Raw genomic sequence first — 20,388 nt, forward strand, 5'->3', positions numbered from 1 at the left:
CGCTGTGCTTGTGCCTTGCTGCAAATAGTGCTGAAGGTTTGGCACAATGCTGAGTTTTAACTTGAATCGGATTATGATGTTTGCCTCTTTAACTGCTAAATGTGTCTTGTTTATCAGAGCTGTCTACCAAAAACAGCTGCCTACTGAGTTGGAAAAAGTTGCAAAAATGCTCTGTAGGCCTGAGGGCAACTGCAGAGTCTGGTTTTGGTCACTTGGAGGTGGCAAGCAGTGCTTTTAAGTTTCTATGGTAAACTTGCCTAAATGCCTAAATGGCTCTTTAAACTGACTAATGTCTGGTGCTGTCTGGTGTTTTCCACTTCCTCTCCCGTCTCTTCCTAGATCATCCGTCGAGTGAGGAGGAAGCTTCATTTCTTTAATAGTTGCAGGTAGCAGTGTGAGGTACACGTTGCCCTGTTATCCACGTACTTGTGATAAAAGATGGGTTGATGTGAACGTGGAAGTTGCGGACGTTGTGACCACGACAATCTGAATGAGAGATGCTTTGCAGTATGAAATGACCCAGTAGTCTGACCCAGTAATTAGGCTGTGGTACAACATGCAGCTCTGTTAAGAAGCAGCATTTCCATCAGGTCACGTTGTGTTTTGAGGTGGTATTTGTACTCTCTGAAAGATAACTGCCAAGAGAGAGCTCAGAGGTCAGGGCTAAATGCCAAGTTGTGTCAGAGTGCAGTCTTGTGAGTTTCTCCGTTGTTGTTGTTGCTGTGGGTGCCATATAGTTAATCCCCTGGGCCTTTTCTTCCTCGGATGGTGGGAGTAGATGAAGACTTTTCTGTTGGTTCTTGCAGCAAACAACAGAGAAATTAGCGTTTGTTGCTTACAATGTTACCTTCACATTTTCGTGTTAAAAGAGTCGGCGATATAGTGAGGAGAATAGTAGTTACTGGATGGAAATCCAGTTCTGAGAGTACGTACGTAGCTCTCTACCTGCATTTTACCACAGCAGTGGAGGAGCATGATGGTATTGTAAAATTGACACTGGGGATGGTGACGAACCCGGTATGCCACCCACCCCTAAAGTGAGCAGAAAAAGGGACTCCTCATCTGCTCTTTAGTAATGGAGGTAACATCAGACACAATCTGAACTGAGAGGGGCCAGGAGGTCAGTGTGCCACGCTGAGGTTGTGACACATTTACCTTATTTTGGAACGGAAATCCTGCTTTCAGGCACCGGGAGCAGTCAAGCCTTTTTACTGTCAGAATCTCTGCAGTAACTGACCTCAGCAACACCTGGACAGTGTGAGCTATGAGTCTGTCTTTGTGTGTGGGGATCCGTTTGGAGTTGATGACCACCAAATGCTCAGAATGTGCCACCAAACAAACCCTGCTTCAACAGATTCAATGTGGAAAATCTTTCAATTATTATTCTGATAGTCTGCAATAGTATTCCAAAGGAACATCTGATTGGTCAGCTTGATCTTAGTCAGTAAGGTGCAGAATTTATGACCACCCAAACTCTTTCACATCGCTCTGACTCAGGCTAAAGTGCAGATGAAATCATCCGTCAGTGTAGGCTCAGCCCAGGACTCCATGACTCCTAGCCAGTCTCTGAAGAGACCACAGCCATTGTGAAGATGGAGACCTGGGTCTTGATCTCACAAAAGCAGTGGGCTGTCTTCTTCCTCAGTGTCCCTCTTTTGGATGTTGCCATGTTGAGTCCCCCGCTGAAGCTGACAGGAAGTGCATGCTGTGACAGACTGAATTTCTTTTTGCAAAAGACGTTCACCTCTGTAGTCACACTCCTCTCCACCATATATGACAAGGTTTTGAGTCACAGAACTCTAAAACAACCACAACAAAAAATAAACCCTACTTAGAATATCTCTTATTATGTAAGTGAATGCTATGGAAGACAATAACACAAACAATAATGATAACAATATTTAGGGTTAGGGTTCTATTCCATTTAATATTCGGTAACTAAATATAATTGGGCATTGATAAAGTTGTTCTTCGTTAAGAGGGGGGTGGAGGTGGGTTTAAAATTTAAAATTGACAGTGCTAATTACCTTGTAGCTTCAAGTTTGAATGGAAAATATGTTAGTAGACCAGATATCTATACTGGACTATGGCAGACCATGTAATAATAGATAATTAGATATAACATCCATAAAGTTGTAATTTGTGAAGAATCACTTCTTAGATGTTACCTGTGAGTTTGTTTTCTGGGTCAGTCCAAAGGAAGAATCCCATTAGACTTATGCCAATGGAACCACGGCGATGCTAATGTCTGGGTTGACCTAGAAAAACACGTCATCCCCGGGGCACGCAACACAGCAGCGTTCAATGACCAATCAACATGTCTTCCCGCTCACTCAATCAAAGCAGTCTAGAACCGGGCCCGGTGTGGGTGGCCTACATAGTGACTCATTGACAGACCAAGCCACTGGAAAGTGCAGATGCCACACAGACAGCCCGTCTGTCAGCTGGCACAGTGCAGCGCTGTCATTAAGCTCAGATTCAGGTTGCAATGCTTCTCCTGCTGATGATAATTGCACCTGTGCACTGACTTCAGGGGCGTCATCATCAGGTGCTGGTGATGTCATTTCCTCCCACAAAGTGTGACGGTGATGAGCTTTATATTCATACCTCTGACAGTCCAAATGCTGTGCCACCAGTCTCCACAGGATACCTCCAGGTTGTGACTGCTGTGTGACGATGGGTGTGATGACTGTCAGGGTCAACATTTGTATTGGATTCTGACATTCTGGGAGCTAAATTAGTACGAATCGAATACGAAATTCAGCGAGGTAAATAAGATTAGTCACTGCATTAGAAGAGGCATCAGGATTTGTGCAGTCATGAAGAGTTGAATTCAGAAAGGGTGTTCATTGCTGTGTTTTTTGAAGGAGACTGAATGATACATGAGAGGATTTAAGCAAACAAGATAGAAAACCCTTAAAAAATCCTATAAAGAAGTACTTTGTAGTATTGTCAGTGCACTAACCTTGCTGAAAACCATGTTTTGTTCCCATGCTATGCTTTATGATTGATAATGTTGTATTTGCATACAAGCACTGTGCCTGACTCATCTTTGATTGATGTTCTGTTCTGTTTTATAGAGGTTGTTTTTTTTTTTGTTTTTTTTAATTCAAAAACATGCAGAGATGGAAACTGCTTTTTTTTTTGGCCCTGACGAGCGCTCACAGTGTTTCTCTCAGGCTGCATCTTACTGCAAAAACCTCCACCAGTAAAGGAAGTGGACAGCATGCAACCTGAGAGGCAACATAAAGTCGGCACATGCTGCTGCTTCTGAAGCTTATTGTTCAGAGCACAATGCAATCATTGAACGCAACACAGATGAGCGGCCTTCTCTCCTTGTTTGGATCTGGCCAACTGAACAGTGAGGAAACACTGGCCAGAGACTTTATGCTGGCATTTAGTGGCACAGTGGACGTGATATTCTTGCATGGGATTCATAGGTTTAAAAAAAAAAGAAATCAAGGGAAAAACATACATAGAGGGACAAGATTCACCTGGAACAACATGCACGAGTACTCATCTGTAGGCTCTTTGTGACCAAAAGACACAAACTTTCAGATTCACAAAAACTCAAGGAAGACTGACTTCAGGAGTGAGAGAAGACACTTTCCAAAAGCTAACTCTAACTCTTCTGAGTTTTGCTGGGATCAGACTACCCTTTTATTGTCTTTAGCGATGGTCGTCGCGTTAGATCTAATGATCACAGTGCCATAAACTCTTGCCGTGCCGTTACACAAATGAGCCCTACCAATCACAGCTCATCTCATTCCACAGTCTGATTCCGGCATTAGGTGGCTGAAGAAGCAGTAAAGCTGCTGAAGTTGATCTTTGTGGAACTAATTCTGCCATGACACACTGGACGCGCAGCTGCTACCATCCCACAGGTGCTCTGATTCTCTTGTCTTGCTTGCCTAACACATAACACTTCCTGTGTGCCAAAATCACTGGTTACGCAGAGCCACGTGGGGAGACAGAATAGGCAGTCACATGCAGCACTGAGGGGCACTTCTAAACCCTGAACACATCACAGAGGGTGAAAAAAAGTTAATGTGCTCTCATACAAATGTTTCATATCATTTGTAACAGCAGCACAGTCATCTTCCCTGTGCACCTCCTCGTCTCCAGCTCTCCATTTCCTTTGTTTTTCTCACTTCACTTCTGCACCATTTTTCTCTCTTTGCCCCCCTGCTGTCGTCTCCTTTCAGCCTCTCCTGCTGCTCTCACCAACAATGGTTTTGTCACAGGGAGGGTTGGTGCATCACGCAGTGGTAATGTTCTCCTTTTCCTCTATCACCGGGCCTCTAGCTACCCTCTTGCCACTTCCCAATGATCCCCAGCTCTTTTCATCCTTAGCCTCACCTAGTCCTCTGCCTTCGTCGCATATAATCATAATCTGTATGTGTATTAAAAATGACTGTTTTGTTAGTCTTCATGGGATGTAATTAAAACCGAATTTGTTCCAGCTGTTCTGTTTACTGACTAAGCACATGTCAGGCTGGACCTCTTTCCTAGCAAACATCCTCTGAACCGCAGGAAGAACAGTGGCAGTGACAGCTTATCACTGTGTATCAAACCAACCAAGATTGGAGCAGCAGCAAGTTTCATCAGCCAATCAGCAGCCAGACAGAAATGCAGATATATTATAAATGGACATAGTTATGATTTATGTTTTCGAAAAGCTCAATTTCTGACTCAGTGGACTCGACCTGCAGCCACATGAAGACTTTGCAGAAAGGATTATTTTGGTATTGATGATACACACCCGACATATCACCAGAGGTGTTGCCAGCAGCAGCTAGAAGTAGTTGTTTTTTTTTTTTTTTTGCTTCTTTTGTGTTTTCTGCACCTTTTCCTCTTCTCACTTCCTTCGGCTAACTTGGACGCTACAAAGTGTGTCTGCTGTGCTTTTCTAGAATTGGCAGCAACACATCTGGGTCTCTGTATGTCTGCACAGTGTACATTTCTAGTTGGATCACTCTGTGTTGTGTAATATTGCTTCTGCTCTTTGTTGTCTTTGGATGGGGAGGCAGATTCATTCACACTTTTTTTAGCTTCAGTTTCCAACTCACTGTAAGGTAATTACACACTCCGTTGGAGTCTCTTATGCAAGGCAATCTCACAGTATGTTTATCAGGGAGCATATTTTCATTTTGCTTCAGTAGCTGATGTGTTTATCTCAATGATTACTTGTGGCTATCACCGTGAATTATCAGCCGTTACATAAGGCTGTCTGTGTGCACCTCTTAGCTTGCACTTGCTGAACTTATGCTGCAGTCTTCAGTGTTTTGGAAAATTAAACCTTTGCTGCATTCAGAGAAAGAGTGTGCCTATATCATGTCCTTAAAAGTTCAATGAATAATGAATAATTTCAAATGTAGCATTGTATGTTTTTGGCTGCTTCTGGAACGCAAAGGTACCGTGTTTAGTTTTTGACCATTAGTCGCGCTGTGGGTCAATGTTTTTATGAGTAGGTCCCTGGCACAACACACATTTATGCCAATGGTTACTGACCTTAGCCTAGTTTTCAGCCGGAAGCCAGTATCTGTCAACCTTTTGAATTAATAATATATTTTTGAGAGAAAAATAATGCAGCCATACGAAAGTGACAGGATTTAACACGTGAGACATTTTCCTTCTGCATATTTACTGCACTCTCCTGAAGTCTTCACTCTCTAATTGAGAGGAGCCTGAGTGCACTCAGGCGGCGTTGCTGCCACAGGTATTTTAAAAGCTTTTTTAAATCCATTCCCTTTGTACCTCTCATCATTCAGACCCTTGTGAATCAATCGCTCAAGCAACTGGAATGTACAGTATCCCTGTGCTCAGTGACTGGACAGGTAACAGAGACAGATGTGGTGAGGAAGATGTAAACTGTGGGTCATGAACATCTTTGCTTTGATTATATTCGCACTGTTGTTTAGGACGATGCCTCGGTCAGATTTCATTTTCTCCTTTCTCTGGACGGCAACAGGTTGCCACTGTGCCAGCCTCGTAAGATATCTGAAACTATTTCAAAGTCAAATCTGCTTCCTACATAACAGATTAGATCAGGCTTCGGGCTGCATTAGATAGATGTCACGATGACACTGAAGCGCTGGGAGAAAAGTGGTCAGCCTGTTCCGTCTCGATTTATCTCACCACTGTAGGCTGACATCTCAGCTGGAATCACGTGGACATGATGTCCACGTCCATGAGGTTGTAGATAGCAGGATGTGGGAACTGACTGATGCACTGAGCCACTTCAAGTTTTGCGTTAATGGTGAAAAACTCAAAAGTACTGGACAAATGGCCAGAGCATTCAGCCTCTGCCAATCTAAGTGGCAATCAGATCAATTCACATGAATATATTTGGAACATGACAGGCAGATGAAGGGGAACCTTATCTGACACGGCTGCAGACGTAAATAAAAAACAAAAAGTTTGGGAACCAATCCTTTAGAGAGCTTCAAGAGCTTCTTGGATGAGATTGACTGCACCTCCACAGATCGTAGACCTGTGTTTTATCTGTGATCGATCTTTATCATTCTGCTTTCATGCCCAAATCACAGCTGAGACTATAGCCAAACGTTTGCAATTACAGAACTAAACTCAGAGGCAGTGCCCCATGAAATTGCGTGAGACGAATCGGCAGATTAGATGCTGGCTTTCACATACACAAAAGTGTGCATACGTAGCCTCAATGATATAAGGCTCCCATGTTGTGCTCCATCTTGTAGGGGTCTTATCTGGTGCTTGTGGGGTGCTGATACAGCCTTTGGCAGCATAATGTCTGTATGAGTCATCAGTAATAGATGGGCAGGAGGAGGGATTTGATACAGTGGGCAGAGAGACAAAGGGAAAGGGATAGGTGTTTCAAGAGTGTCTCCAGAAATTACAGAGGAGAGGAACGAGAAGATGAAAGCTACAGAAAATACAAAAAGCAAGCAGCAGGGAAAGTGAAGTGTGATGTCAACGTGACCTCCAGCATACAGGAGGAAAAATAAAGCAGTTCGGTAGTAAAAGCAGCAGAAATGAAAAGAAAGACTGAAGAAAGACAGCGATGGGGAAAAAAAACAAAACGTATGAATAGTGAATAGAAAAGGAATAAAAAGATCACAGTAAATGGCTATCAAGGATACCTCAACATATTAAGAATCACCTTGAGACTCATACTTCTGACCATATTTCCATACTTGCACGTGAAAGGAGTTGGATGCATGCTGTAGATTTTGTTTGGTAATGAAGCCCATCAGTTAAAAGTTGTCATGATAGCATCTGACAATGAAATTCAACCATCAACACTCAGTCAGATTTTTTTTGTGGTCTGATGCACAAGTCTTGCTCACATGGGAGCATAAAGTTTTGGGGGAAACTGTAGAAAGTCGAACCACTGTTTTTGTGAATGGAGTCCGGTGGAGAGCGATGCAACAGCTGCTTCTGGTTAAACAAAGCGGATCTCTTTTATGTGTATCTCTAGAGATCCTTTCCAGAATGTTGTCAGACACTTATTATAACAATGTGAGGATGACAGTGGCGAAAACAAACGCTATTAGTGGGCAAACACTGACGGTGTGCAAACATCCAGAGAGATTACATTGCAGCCTATTTTGCGGCTGCTGGCTGCTACACTCTTGCTAAACACTGGAAAAACTTGAAAAACACCTTTTATTTGAGTATCTGTACAGTCTGCACATCCAAGACAATAATAAGTTTTCCTACAGGAAGTTTTCTTCCTGATGTATAGGACAGGGTGCATTTTACAGCAATCTGCACAATTTAGTCCATGGAGCACTTTCCCTCTTGTGTCTTAAAAAAATACCTTGACCCAATAGTGTATATATACTTTTTCTTTGGCTGCATCTGCAATCAGATGATCCTGATTATTGTTTTTTTCTCTACTTTTTATGAGTGATTGCACAAACTAAATCTCCCCTCTCACTGTGCCCTCACAAGCACAGGTCAGCCTGAGCTGAACAAATAGATGGCATCCGGTGCATGTGTTATCAACCTGCCCCTATGTGGCGATGGAGCTGATAGAGCAAACAGCATATTAAGCGTCATCTGATCTTCTCCTTGCATATGGAGTTGGTCTCAGTCATCAGGTCTGTGCTGCCCAGTGACCTACATCTATGGGAAGAAAGTGCTCATCAGCTCATACTGTTCACGTCGGCTGCTACTAGCGGCTCATAGTCTCATGTAGCTGAAGATGCCTGTTAGACGGGGGAGGTCACCAGAGGTCATGATAGCAAGAGCTCATTGAGCCAGAGAAAGCAAAGTACAGGCAGGTGGTTTTAAAGATTCTCTGAGATGACAGCATGACAGGTGATGTCTTAAAATTTTCACCATTAAAGGTGACAGTAAATCCAGATTAGCTTCCTTTACTCGAGGTGAAACCAAAAGATTTCTCACCCTTAATTGCTAATAATCCCCCATTACACAGGAAAATTGTGAAGACCCATAAGTTTGGGAACAGCAAGCTGAAACAGGAAGTCGTTGTGGAAACTGTGATGGGCTGGTAAAACCAATGACTAAAGCTACAGTGCTAACAAATACCCATACTGTATAAACTGTAATTTTCCTTAAACAAACCATTTGTGCAATGTACAGAGGCTTCTAGTACTGCAAATCCAACTGAGAGAGGGTTTCTCATGAGTTTGAGGGCCAAGCTAGAGATGAAATACCAGTGAATATTGAATTAACTGTTGGTGAGAAAGATCTTTCCCCTGTTGCTGTGTCTGCTGGATGTTACATGTAGGAAATTGTTTGCTAAAAAGATACTCGTATGAAGTTGTTAAAGCAGTCTAAAGTTTAAAAGCAGTCTAAAGTATATCAAGACTTATTGTTGTGCTTGGGTCTTTCCACCTTGTGTAATGCGGCTTGACCTCAGATGACTGTGATACTAAAGATAATCAATGGCTGATCTGAGTCTTTCAAACACTTCTTTATTCTACATACTGTATGATTTGGTTCACGTAATAGATATGCATGACTTCAGTGAAGAACCAAAGATTCAGTTCCTTGTTTTCATGCTTTTATTCATTGGACTCAATTACTCTGATTGCCTGGGTGAGCTGACCTCAGATGTACCCATGTTGTGTGGGCTAAAGCTTGTGTACTTGAGAGTAACATCGGTGAGCATTGGAAGGTATTTGGAGATGTTTTTTGCTCATGTTCATATTTCAGAAAACTGCTTTGTTGTTTTCTGGGAGTTCAAGCTGAAGGACACAGGTGGAGGCAACTATTCATGATTTTTATTTAATTTGCCCTCAAATTCAGCCCCAAGGATTCAGCAGTTCTCACAGGAAAGGTTCTCAAAGGTTTTTGGGAAATTGCTTCATTGTTCAACATATTCTTTAAATAACAAGAATGATAACAACAACAACAACAACAACAACAACAACAAAAAACAAAAAAAACCACACACATAAAAACAAGTCATGTCCCTACCTGATTGTTGACTGTAAATTTGTAGATCATATTCACAAGGTGGCCATTTTCCTCTGACGTCATGCTCAGGCTGGGAAGTTCAAATGCTGCTGTCAAAAGGATAGTGTCATACTTCAATACAGCTGTCGTTTGCATTCACCAACTTCCTAGCTAACATTACCACGATACAATAGGAAAGGCGTAAATGAAGTCTGAAATATTAAGCCACATTTTGTACAAATTCCTTTAACCCTGGAGGTAAAACACACTGGTTGTAGTCAAGCTTGCAGGGTAATGTGAACCATCTGGCTGTCTCTTCACCCTGCCCCAGAAATGTTCTGGTTAATCAGTAATGTCATGTAACATTAAGCTCACTGGAACACATATTTCTGTGTAGTGTTCACACAGACTGCATCCAGTGCTTCAAGCTCTTCAGCAGTGTGGCATGAAGAGGCTGGAAAGACATTACATTATATTTTGGAAAAGTCATTATTTCAGGTTCAAGACTTCCATGCTTCACAAAATCCACAGAAACCTGTCCTTCCAACCACTGTGCCACAGATTGGTGAATGGTCGATATGTCCTAAACTGCTCATGAAGGCTGATGATTGGCTAAATCACAGCTTGACTGAAATGTTTCTGTACCTGAAGGGCAATAGTTATACTCACATAGCTTCATCACAAAAAGGCCACTGTTTGAGATAGTCAACTCCTGTGGTTCCTAAATTTTCAGCTTTGAAATAGCCAACACTGATTTCCTTTAATGTATTTTTATCCAGTCCAGCTCATTCTAATGTGAGAGTAAAAGTGATACATGGAGAGCAGTTGGGTCCCTAATCTTGACGACTGCAGCAATTAATTTGTGATTTCGCGCCCTGTAAGCATTTCAACTGAGTCATCCTTGATGATATAATCATGGTGATGTAATAGATTTGGCCTCCTAGAATAGGTGCAGCCATAACAGAGGTCATAATCTCATTGGGCTTTAAGTAACAAGTAAATAATGAAATATATGTCTTAAGGGCGGAATTATAAAAGAATGGTGAGAGCAAAATGACATAGTTACTGTTCTTTCTCAGTCCAGAAAAATGAGATCAACCATTGGTTTTGTTGTTTCATCTGTTTATTCAAAAGTCATAAAGGCATACAATGAAGCTACACTAGCTAGAACTCCTGAGAGTTAGCTCTTGTTAATGTGGCACTGAGCAATGCAACCTAACAGTAGTGTGGTTGATAAATCAGCCTGAGAGTGGTAATAGATAAAAGGTCATGGGGTTAAGGACCAAACAGGTTTACCTTTAGGATTATAAACATGACCAACACATTTCTTGGAAATCTGACTGTAGATAATGAGCAGATAATGAGAACTCTGCTGTTCAAAGTTGAATGGAAAACTCATGATGTTTTCAAAATGGAAAGGGTTCATCTTCTGAGAAGCATCAATTGATTTGTTTTCATTGTAAAATTCTTATTTCTTTTTTCTTGTGGTGGCAAAATGGGCAACAGTTTGACAAGGAATGTCAAGAGGTCGCAGAACTCAGGATTAATTCACTTAGGACCATGAATATTCACAATAAATACTGTGGATATTCTGCCACCAATGTTCAGATAGCTAGATAGAGTACCTTTTCATGGACCAATATCAAATCATCCATACCTATTTTAATAGCTATCTGGCAAGCAGTTGTCATGATATTTTGCTCAAAGAATCCAAGGTTGCCTTCGTTAGAGACTCTATGAGGCTGTGCTTAGGTACAGAAGACAATTTTTAAGTCAGCATGCTAACACGCCCACTAAGTGTTAACATGCTGATATTTAGCAGGTATAATGTTTACACTGGTCATTGCTGTGTTAGCATGCTAACATTTGTTCATTACCACGAAAAATACATCTGAGGCTGATGAGAAGGTTAATTAGTTTTGCAGATATTTTGTCCCAAACCATACTATTGCACAAAATATTTTGGCAAGTTTGGGGATCACCAAAGTTATTACATTTCATCCAGAGCAGAGTTTGAAATGCCTGAATGTATGAAATTTCATAGCATCGAATCATATTTGTGACATTTCCCGCAAACCGCTAATGTTAACCTCATATTAGTGCTAGAGCAGAAATTGGTGAATCGCCAAAGTCAGTATAGGATGCATCCTCTGTGATCAATAACGTTGGTGCAAAATGTCATTGGAGTCTGTAACCAAAAAAAATAAAAAAATTGGCAGCCTCATGGTAAAACTTGTAACTGCTGGCGACACTAAAGGAAAATTCAGAAGACTACCAACTCAGGCGATCGCTACAGTTTTATCCATTCAGGACCATTTTTGTCCTTATAAAATTTTACAGTAATCTGTCCAATTTTTGTTGTGTTTCAGTCTGGTGCAAAGAGGTGGACCATTCGACTGACCAATATCATGGCAATCCCTAGAGCTGCACTGCTAGCATGGCTAAAAATTCCCTGCTCCTGTCCCCAGATTCTGACCTGTGTTAATCTAAATTTATTTTTGTTGAAGAGCATGTGCTCCCAGTACCTTCTACACTGTAGTTGACAAAATGTCCATAAATCCCCAGATGTTTAAATATTCAATCATTATTTTCTGAATTGAGGAGGATTTAATCAGGCTGTCGCAGGTGTGCATGTGATCCGTCTATGTTCTTGTTCCCGTTTCTCCAGGACAGCACACTTCCTCGCATTAATATGCTTGACTGTGCGTGTGTGTGCATTTGTGCCTGTGTGCAGGTTAAACACAGCTGTACATTGATACAATGGCTGATAAAATCACGGTCCAAGCTGGAGACTTTTTCCCTAGAGGGGTTGAGAAAATACTACAAGTTAAGGTATGCCATATTTTCACACTGTAGTGTTACACAAGTTATACTTTAGGTCATGTTTTCCCGGTCATGTGGCGTATGTCATTAGGTGGAGATAAGTGGGAGGATGCTGTTGGCTATATTTGACCAATTTTGCTGTTTAGATGGTCTCCTATGAAGGATCATCAAGCGTAAGAAATCCCTCCCCCTCAGATTTCTTCCTGATGTACTTAGTTTCAGTCCATTCATGCACCTGCATCTCAGATTTAATGGGGACGCAGGAGGAGCCTGTTACCTAAGCCTTGATTGAATTTGTCTTAGAGAGCTGCTAGTTCTGCCAAGCTGGCGCCACTCTCTGTACTCTTCAGATCCCTGCGTTGTGTCATTTCCATGGCTTGATAGATAATTTGATAACAGCACCAGTAGTCTGTCTGCAGAACACCTGAATATTTTTAGTGTACTCCATCACCCAGTGGAGGGTTGTAAATCATGTTGGATGATGGTGGGAGAACCTGCAGACCCGTCTCTGCTTTGGACCAGAGCATACTGGTCTAAATGGACTTCTAATGGGGATAGTGGAAGGTCCTTGATATGTTTTCGACAGCGTGATAATTATGTTTGTGCGTTTCAAATTAACCATGTTTTTTCTTGAAATAAACCTCTTGTAGGGGATGAGACGATGAAAGAAAGGGATGAGTGTTCCTGAAAACAGAAAACAGAAAGAGTGTCTTTTTTACAGCAGTTTACAGCAGCCTGTGCAGTGTCACAAATTTTATGTCTTGTGTTTTAAAATGTGATATTCCTGGAAATGTGTCAAGAGGAGATACGTACCCAGGCAAACATTTTCTTTTTTTGTTGTGTTTTGTTTTTTTATTATTTTAAGTACTAACCTATGTACTTAGGCTAAATGTTAATGTATAAAGATGTTTCTAAAATAAACAGAATAAGATGAAATTACAAACCTCCACACTGTAAAAATCTTGTGCAGTAACAGCTCAGTAGTAGTTTAATGGCCACCTGTCAGTAACTCCCTTTATGAAGTGGTCAGATATTATTGATTATTTATGCCACACTCTATTCTTTTTCTCCTAGTTTTTGTAACTAATTGTAGAATTTGAGAATTGATCTTGAATTTGATTAAATTGTCTTATCCTCACAAATTGTCTTACCCTCCAAAGCCTTCCTTTAATATTTGTATGTAACGGACAGACTTTTATATGGCAGTTTTTTTTCGATATAAAGGCATCTAACACAACACTAACTCCACTAACTATGGCCTTAAACCTCCTAGACATGCAACAGAAACTGAAATTACAATCTCAATAAAGCTCCACCAAGCTCTTTCCAACAACATGACTGTCCAACACACCAGCATCACCTGCACATTAGTGTGACCACATTTCTGTAAGCAAACTGATGCTGTTATGTAGTGGAGCCTGCTAACTCCCTCATGGAAGAACGCAAAAGACTAGTTGAAGGAGAGAATGTGCTTATGTGAAAATACATTGAATGTTCGTGACCAGTTAACCTTAGCTAGCTTGGTAGACTACAAAGCTAAATTCAGCGAAAAATGCGCCAACAGAAAGTTAAATTCAGTGTTAGCTAGCCGAATAACATTAGCTAATGTTAGCTTGGTATCTTGACTGACTACAAGACTCCAATCAGCATAAAAAAATACCCATGGAAAGGTACATTAGCTAATGTTAGCTCGATATGTTGATAAAGTACAAGACTCAATTCAGGCTAAAGAGCAGCAGCAGAAAGATAAAATGAGTTTGAGTCAACCAAGTAGCAGTTGCTTAATAGCTCGATGTCTCGAAAAATGAGGCTACAACATTAGATTTGGTAGAAAAATCGCCAACGGATCGGTAAATTCAGTGTTAGCCAACCAAATAACCGTAGCTACTGTTGGCTTGCTATCTCTATAGACTGCAACATTGGATTCAGTAGAAAAAGCACCAACAGATTAGATTAGATTCAACTTTATTGTTGTTACAATATTGACTGCAAGTACTGAGACTAGGAGCATGGAGAGGGAGAATAAAGATATTAAGAATGAGGCTTAACCCTCTATCACAGCTACAGGCTGCTGTCAGTGTACGATGAAAGAAAACCGAATGTTCATGCTCAGCCTTTCCCTTAGAGCTCAAAAACAAGTGAGATTGCCCTTTGAGTCATTGTCCTTCCACAGTCGCTAAAGCCCTGAGTTTCTACTCTCACCATATAAAGTTTGTTTCCTCTCACCTTTATTCATTTTTCTTCTGTGTTTCTTTCCTATATTTCCTCCCCTGGCCAGAGACAAGGTGTTGCCACGGCAACATTTGTGTCCTTTTTCTCTTCTGCATTTTTTCCTCGTCTACGCACTTCCTCAGCCCACAGTCAGTCCGTCCATCAACAGCCCTTTCAGTCGGTAATGCCTCAGACTGTATGGATAGACAGGTCAAATGGTTCTCCTGTTGCATAACTGAGTTGAATAGTTCCTATTTTAAATGAAGTGCAAGTTCTTTTGCTGTCAGTCCCCTCAGAATATGGATGATACAGCTTCACTGAAAACTGTAAATAAACATCAATTAGTCACTCCAGCAGGAGAATACAGCTGCCTGTTAATGTACCAGCTGTCTCAGAGATGTAAACAAAGCAAGAGAGCAATGTGAAGAATATGTGAGGTTCATCATTTTTCAGCAATTCTGACCATATTTTCTGTGCAGTGCAGGATTTACTACACATGTTGTTTTTATCTGAACATCCAGTATCAAGATCTGGGTTTTTTGAATGTGAGAAGTAAAGACAGGGGCCGTCTCAATTAAACATGTACAAGCAGTACAAATGGCAGTACAAAAGAAAAGCAATTTAACACAAAAAATGAAACTAGTCTAGATGATTCCTAACAGCTTCTGGTTCAGACCCAGCCCACATCCAGTATTAATGTGAATACAGATATTTTTGTGAAATAAACAGATTACAGCTGCTTTGCTTCACGCTCTTACAAAAAACAAGGTAATATAAAAAAGCTCTGCACAAATTTCATGATTCCACTCAATGACTTTTAAGTGATTACGTTGTGCAAATACACAAATCCAATCACTTGATGTGGCATTTTAAGATCAGATTTGAAAAGCAAATAAGGGAAATGAATCACATCAAGCCTTGAGAAGGCCAGATCTATCAGTAACTTCACATTTAACATTCATTAGCTAAAAATCATGCAGACGCCTTGCAATCAAGCGCTCGCAGCGAATGCCGTCAACAGGGCCCTTGTGTTCATGTAAAGCAAGGGTCATGATTGAAAACATCTTTACACTGAGCTTGTTTTGTGATGGGGTCCGATGATCCATTTTTATTTTCAGACATTGCTTGCTTTCTGAGCGCAGTCTGCCCCTTCAGACAGCCATTCACTCAATGACCTCTCCAGCCAGTCGGCTTTTGCATCCACTAGAAGTGAGAACTCCTGAATGGATTCTGAGCTGTCTGGTGTGGGCTCAGACATGAACATATTTCATGTCGTGAGAAGCATCTCATTTTATATCTTTGTCAGTATTTTGCTGGTTCGTTTGGTCAACAGTGCTAACACTTTGCCACAGGGACTTTATAAGGTGATAATATTTCCATGTCATGTTCACAACTTGTTCCACTTCCCTCAAGTGGCCAAAATAGATAAGTTTATCTTTGAAGTAACTAACTCAGCATGCAGACTTTGCCACCATTTGCCATTTTACGTTGACGGCCAATTAGCATTGTGTATCAAACCATCTATTTTCTAACATATGCTGTGAAATGTGCCTCCAGTAGTTGTTACTGGACTGTTCCCATCGGTAGTTAAGGAGGCTAACCTCCAACCGTCTCAATGACTACTTGACAGGATTGTGTCTTTGTCATTTGTCAGGTGGCCAGATGGGAACATCGTACACGGAGACTCTCAAGGCTCTGCGGTAGCCCCTACCTGGCCTGTTACTGCCTGGGCTTCGCCATCATCCTGCTCAACGTGTACCGCAGCCACAGGTGAACACACACTTTTCTTTTCTCCTTATTCTGCTCAACTGTAGCTCAGCAGCAATGTACACAACAACCGAGAATTAGCAGGAATTCCAGTTGTTCCAAGGGTTCTGTGATTCCAGGGTCCGATGTTCCCAGCTCAATATCTTCTTCATATGACACATTCAGGAGGCCTTTCAAAAGGTTTTAAGTTCTCAGCAGTGTTTTGTCCCCAGGTCAGATGTTCAGTGTATGCTTCCTCGGGTCAGTTTGTTGAAATCACCCACACCCTGCAAATTGTGGACAGACAGTTCTCTTGACTTGAAGCATTGATACTTCCACAGTGGCCGACCGCATTTTAACCGTTCAAAATGCATTTGGAACGTATGTCTCCCTTTGTTGTTTGAGTTCGTTGCAATGTGCCCTCTGCAGCAACCAGGAAGTGAGAAAGCTGCAGATTTATTAGATCTGACAGAACAGCACCCCCTTCCTCTTTGGTGCTGGAAAGCAATTCAGCAGATTTTCTGCCCACTCCAACCCACCGGCTCACAATGAAAATGCAGAATGAGAGCCTGTTTTTATGACTCTTCTCTCAATTACCCTGTTTCTACTTTCTTATTTATGCTAAATCCAAATTCCAGCCGAGCAACTTCGCTCAACCTTTGGTCATTCTGTTCAGTTTCTAGCATGCAACACTTTTTCTCAGTTGCCCTTCCTCTTCTCCTTCTTCTTCTTTCTTCCACCTCGGTGTCCTCTTTTCTTTCTTCCTCCCATCCTAATCTGTGCCTACGGTTATGTATGCGCCAGTGTCACCCCACGCTTGCTATCACACGGTGGATGTACATGCCCCCACACCTCCCACTATGGATCAAAATGGTGACAAAGCACCCTCGACAACACCACACATATACAGTATGCCAGTGTGAGAAGATTTTTTTTCTTTCTCAAAGGATGTCTGTGATGTCTGTTGCCAGGCAACAGCGCTTTTGGAACAAGCTGCTTGGAAGTGATAAATTGTCATGCCAGTTTTCACTTGTGCTTCTGAGGAGAGTGTTTATCAACACATAGTGCAAGGTGAGAAACTAAAAATAGTGGTGGTATATTACAATTCACTTACTCAGCCGTGCGAGGAACGGACGATGTGAATGAAGTGAATAATGGCTACGGTGTTCAATTATTCAACCTGGAGTAATATAAAAGTCCCTCCAAATCATCGGTACAGAATTTGGCACACTTGTAGTTGCGTTTTTGTGCTGTACACGGGAACACTGACTTTCTGGTGAAGAACTGAGTTGAGGAGTTCACTTTTCCTTTCTGAACTAACACTATTCCTTTTTGAACAGAATTGATTCTCTTTTCCCAATGTGTAAGGAGAGTTTATTCCCAGAGATGTCAGTCAGCTGTTTACCAAACCTTTCAGGTAGGGAGGGTTCAACAAAAAAGTCTATCAGAAATTCTTGTGGGCTCCAGCATTTCAGCAGGTGACGCAATTTACATCCTGCTGCTGGTTTAAACTGCTGATGGACAGTTAGTTTTCCCTCCGCTTTCATGAGTCAGTCTGTTGCCTCCGTCAACACCTCCACCAGCACTGTTCACAGTATCTCGACAAGTTTGAGCACAGCTGGGTGCCACTGTAATTAGTAGACCACAAACATAATTGTGATGCATCTGCTCCTGCTGAAATGTGGCCATTATCATATTTAAAAAAAAAAAAAAAAAACGGTACTGTTAAGCACAGTCAGTGTGGTATATTAGGTACCATTGTGAAAACAGCTGGAGTGATGAGGTCAAAGCCTATACACCAAATATCAGCACTGTAAATTTACATGTACAGTCTTTATGTTGGTGCCACAGTGTGGGCTGGCTTCACTCAGTAATAAGGCAGATGTCTCTTCATATATAAATGTACATACTGTAAGTGGTTTCATTACTTTATAGTAGTGATGAAGAACTTTCAGAAAATGCATCCAGTGGTGTAATAAAAGTAAAAGTTTGCAAAATGAGCCACTGATCATTTTGAACCAATAGACTGTTGTTGCTGCCTTTTGAAATTGCACAGAGACCATTTGCGTGTTTCTGCACAGCATCTTCCAGAGTGAGTCATTACTGTATTCATTCAGTTTTTCTGAATTCCATATGATGGGATTGGAGACTAATAGCAGGAAGACAGTGTCCTGAAAGAACATCATTTTCATGTGCTGCCTGTGTCATCAAGTACACATTGCATGTAATAACCACAATTATTTTCAAATGGACACTCAGTGGCGTCATACAGGCAGATGGATAATCACTTAAACACAGTGGTAGATTGATACTCTGCTGTTGCGTATTCTGTGTAATATTGATGAACTGCTGATGACAGCTTGTCCGGATATGTCGTTTAACTTAGTGATTAGGAAAGTAACTGGATGGTCACACTGTCCCCTCTGCTGCCCAATGGGGGCTTGATTAGAAAATCACACAATGGGCTACTGCTGCTTTATTTGTGATGCAGAGAAAGTGCAGCTGGTGTGTGTGCATTTTGGATTGTCGTACCTGCTTAGGAGGCCAGTTAAAGAACGTCATTCCTCTGGGAAACATATTGCAGTAGTCAGTACAAAATAGAATAAAATCAGCATGGTTAATCATTTGAAAGGGAGCAATTCGTAATGTCTTGACAGCACAAAATGACTAATTTTCCACAAAAATTACATTTGCTTGCTGTCTACATGCTGTCGTTTATAGCTTTCAAAATTAATTTTATGGGTTAGTCATTGTTTAGAAAGAAAAACTTCTAGGCCATTGAAAATGTCAACAAGTTGACATGAAATGATGCAAGTAACTACAGACGTAACCTCAAGCTTCACTTTACAGCTTTTTGTGTCAAGTTTTCAAAAAGCATTCCACACCATTCTGCAACCTTGCTTCCAAAAAGGTTGGCAGACTGTGGAAGGCATAAATAAAACAGAATTTGATAATTAGCCTTTTTGACATCAATTGAAAACAGTACAAAGACAATGTATTTAATGTTTGACCTCATCAGCTTAATTGATTTTTGTAAATATCTGCTTATTCTGAATTTGATGTTTAAAACAAGTTTGGATAGGAGCAACTTAAGACTGGGAAAGTTGTGGAATGTTCCAAAAATACCTGTTTGGAACATTCCACAGGTAAACAGGTTCATTGGTAACAGGTGATAGGATCATGATTGGGGATGAAAGGAGCATCCTGGAAAGGCTCAGTCGATCACAAGCAAGGATGGAGTGAGTTCACCACTTTGTGAACACATGATTGTGTGAAGGACATGACTACATGGACTCAGGAACACTGTGTAAAACTGTTTTTGGTAAACACAGTTTGTTGTAAATGATTGCATTCTGTTTTATTTATGTTTTACACAGCATCCTAATATTTTTGGATTTGAAGTTAAAGTGATATACACACATCTAAACATCTTTTACAGTTAAACTTTCTGAATAGATTGGTGAACAACACTGTCAATTAAGATGGATACTTGCACTGAGCTATGAGCACCATGCCAGCACAGCTGATGTCAAATGGTTTTCACATGACAGCATGGCAACGTAAAAGGAGTTATTTATCTTCAAGATGTGATGGAGTCGAGCTTGATTGCGCAACAGTAAATGCCTTTTTTCTGCATCTCTTCATCCAGCAGCTTCCTGTGGGTATTACATGCTGTATTTCACCCTTACTCACTGAGCTATTTCAGGCACCCCTGGCTACAGAAGTAAAGGTCCCTTTCATTTTTCACATAGACAGTGTTACATGAGTAACAATTGGGGCGCTTCAATGGCTTTGATGGGCACAAAACTTCCCCAGTTAAATCATCAGTACAAAGGATTAAAAATTGTGTTTGAAAATGTCTGATTCCTTGATAAAAAGTCAAAGGTAGTGGTGGCCATAAGGTTAGAGAAGTGGGCTTATACTTTACTCTATCCTGCCGGTCTGGAGATTACTGTAAATCTGGGTGGGAAAAGTTCATTGACCAAGGTGGTCATACATCTAATGTAGCTATCCACTGGAGCGGCTTCTGGCTTGGCCGGCCATTTGCTTCCAAGGCTAGCACCATGTTGAGACTGCATCCAGAAGACAGTAAAACTAGTTCATCACAATTTTTTTTCCCAGACCTGAAGATGGAAGTAGCTAACGAGCAAGAATTAGCTTCCTTCTCATCTATGTTGAGTTGCATATGCACAGTGCCATTCG

General features: G+C 41.2%; 1 protein-coding gene across 1 annotated transcript in view; it reads left to right on the forward strand.

Moving 5' to 3' along the window:
* The window catches only part of pemt (phosphatidylethanolamine N-methyltransferase), a 53,859-nt gene that overhangs the window by 4,526 nt on the left and 28,945 nt on the right, over positions 1–20,388 (forward strand). The window contains exon 3 of the mRNA XM_076759953.1: positions 16,094–16,209. Coding sequence (XP_076616068.1) covers positions 16,094–16,209 — 116 coding nt within the window. The remainder of the gene's footprint in view (positions 1–16,093; positions 16,210–20,388) is intronic.

This window comes from Chaetodon auriga, chromosome 20 (assembly GCF_051107435.1).
Source record: "Chaetodon auriga isolate fChaAug3 chromosome 20, fChaAug3.hap1, whole genome shotgun sequence".
Lineage (NCBI taxonomy): Eukaryota > Metazoa > Chordata > Actinopteri > Chaetodontiformes > Chaetodontidae > Chaetodon > Chaetodon auriga.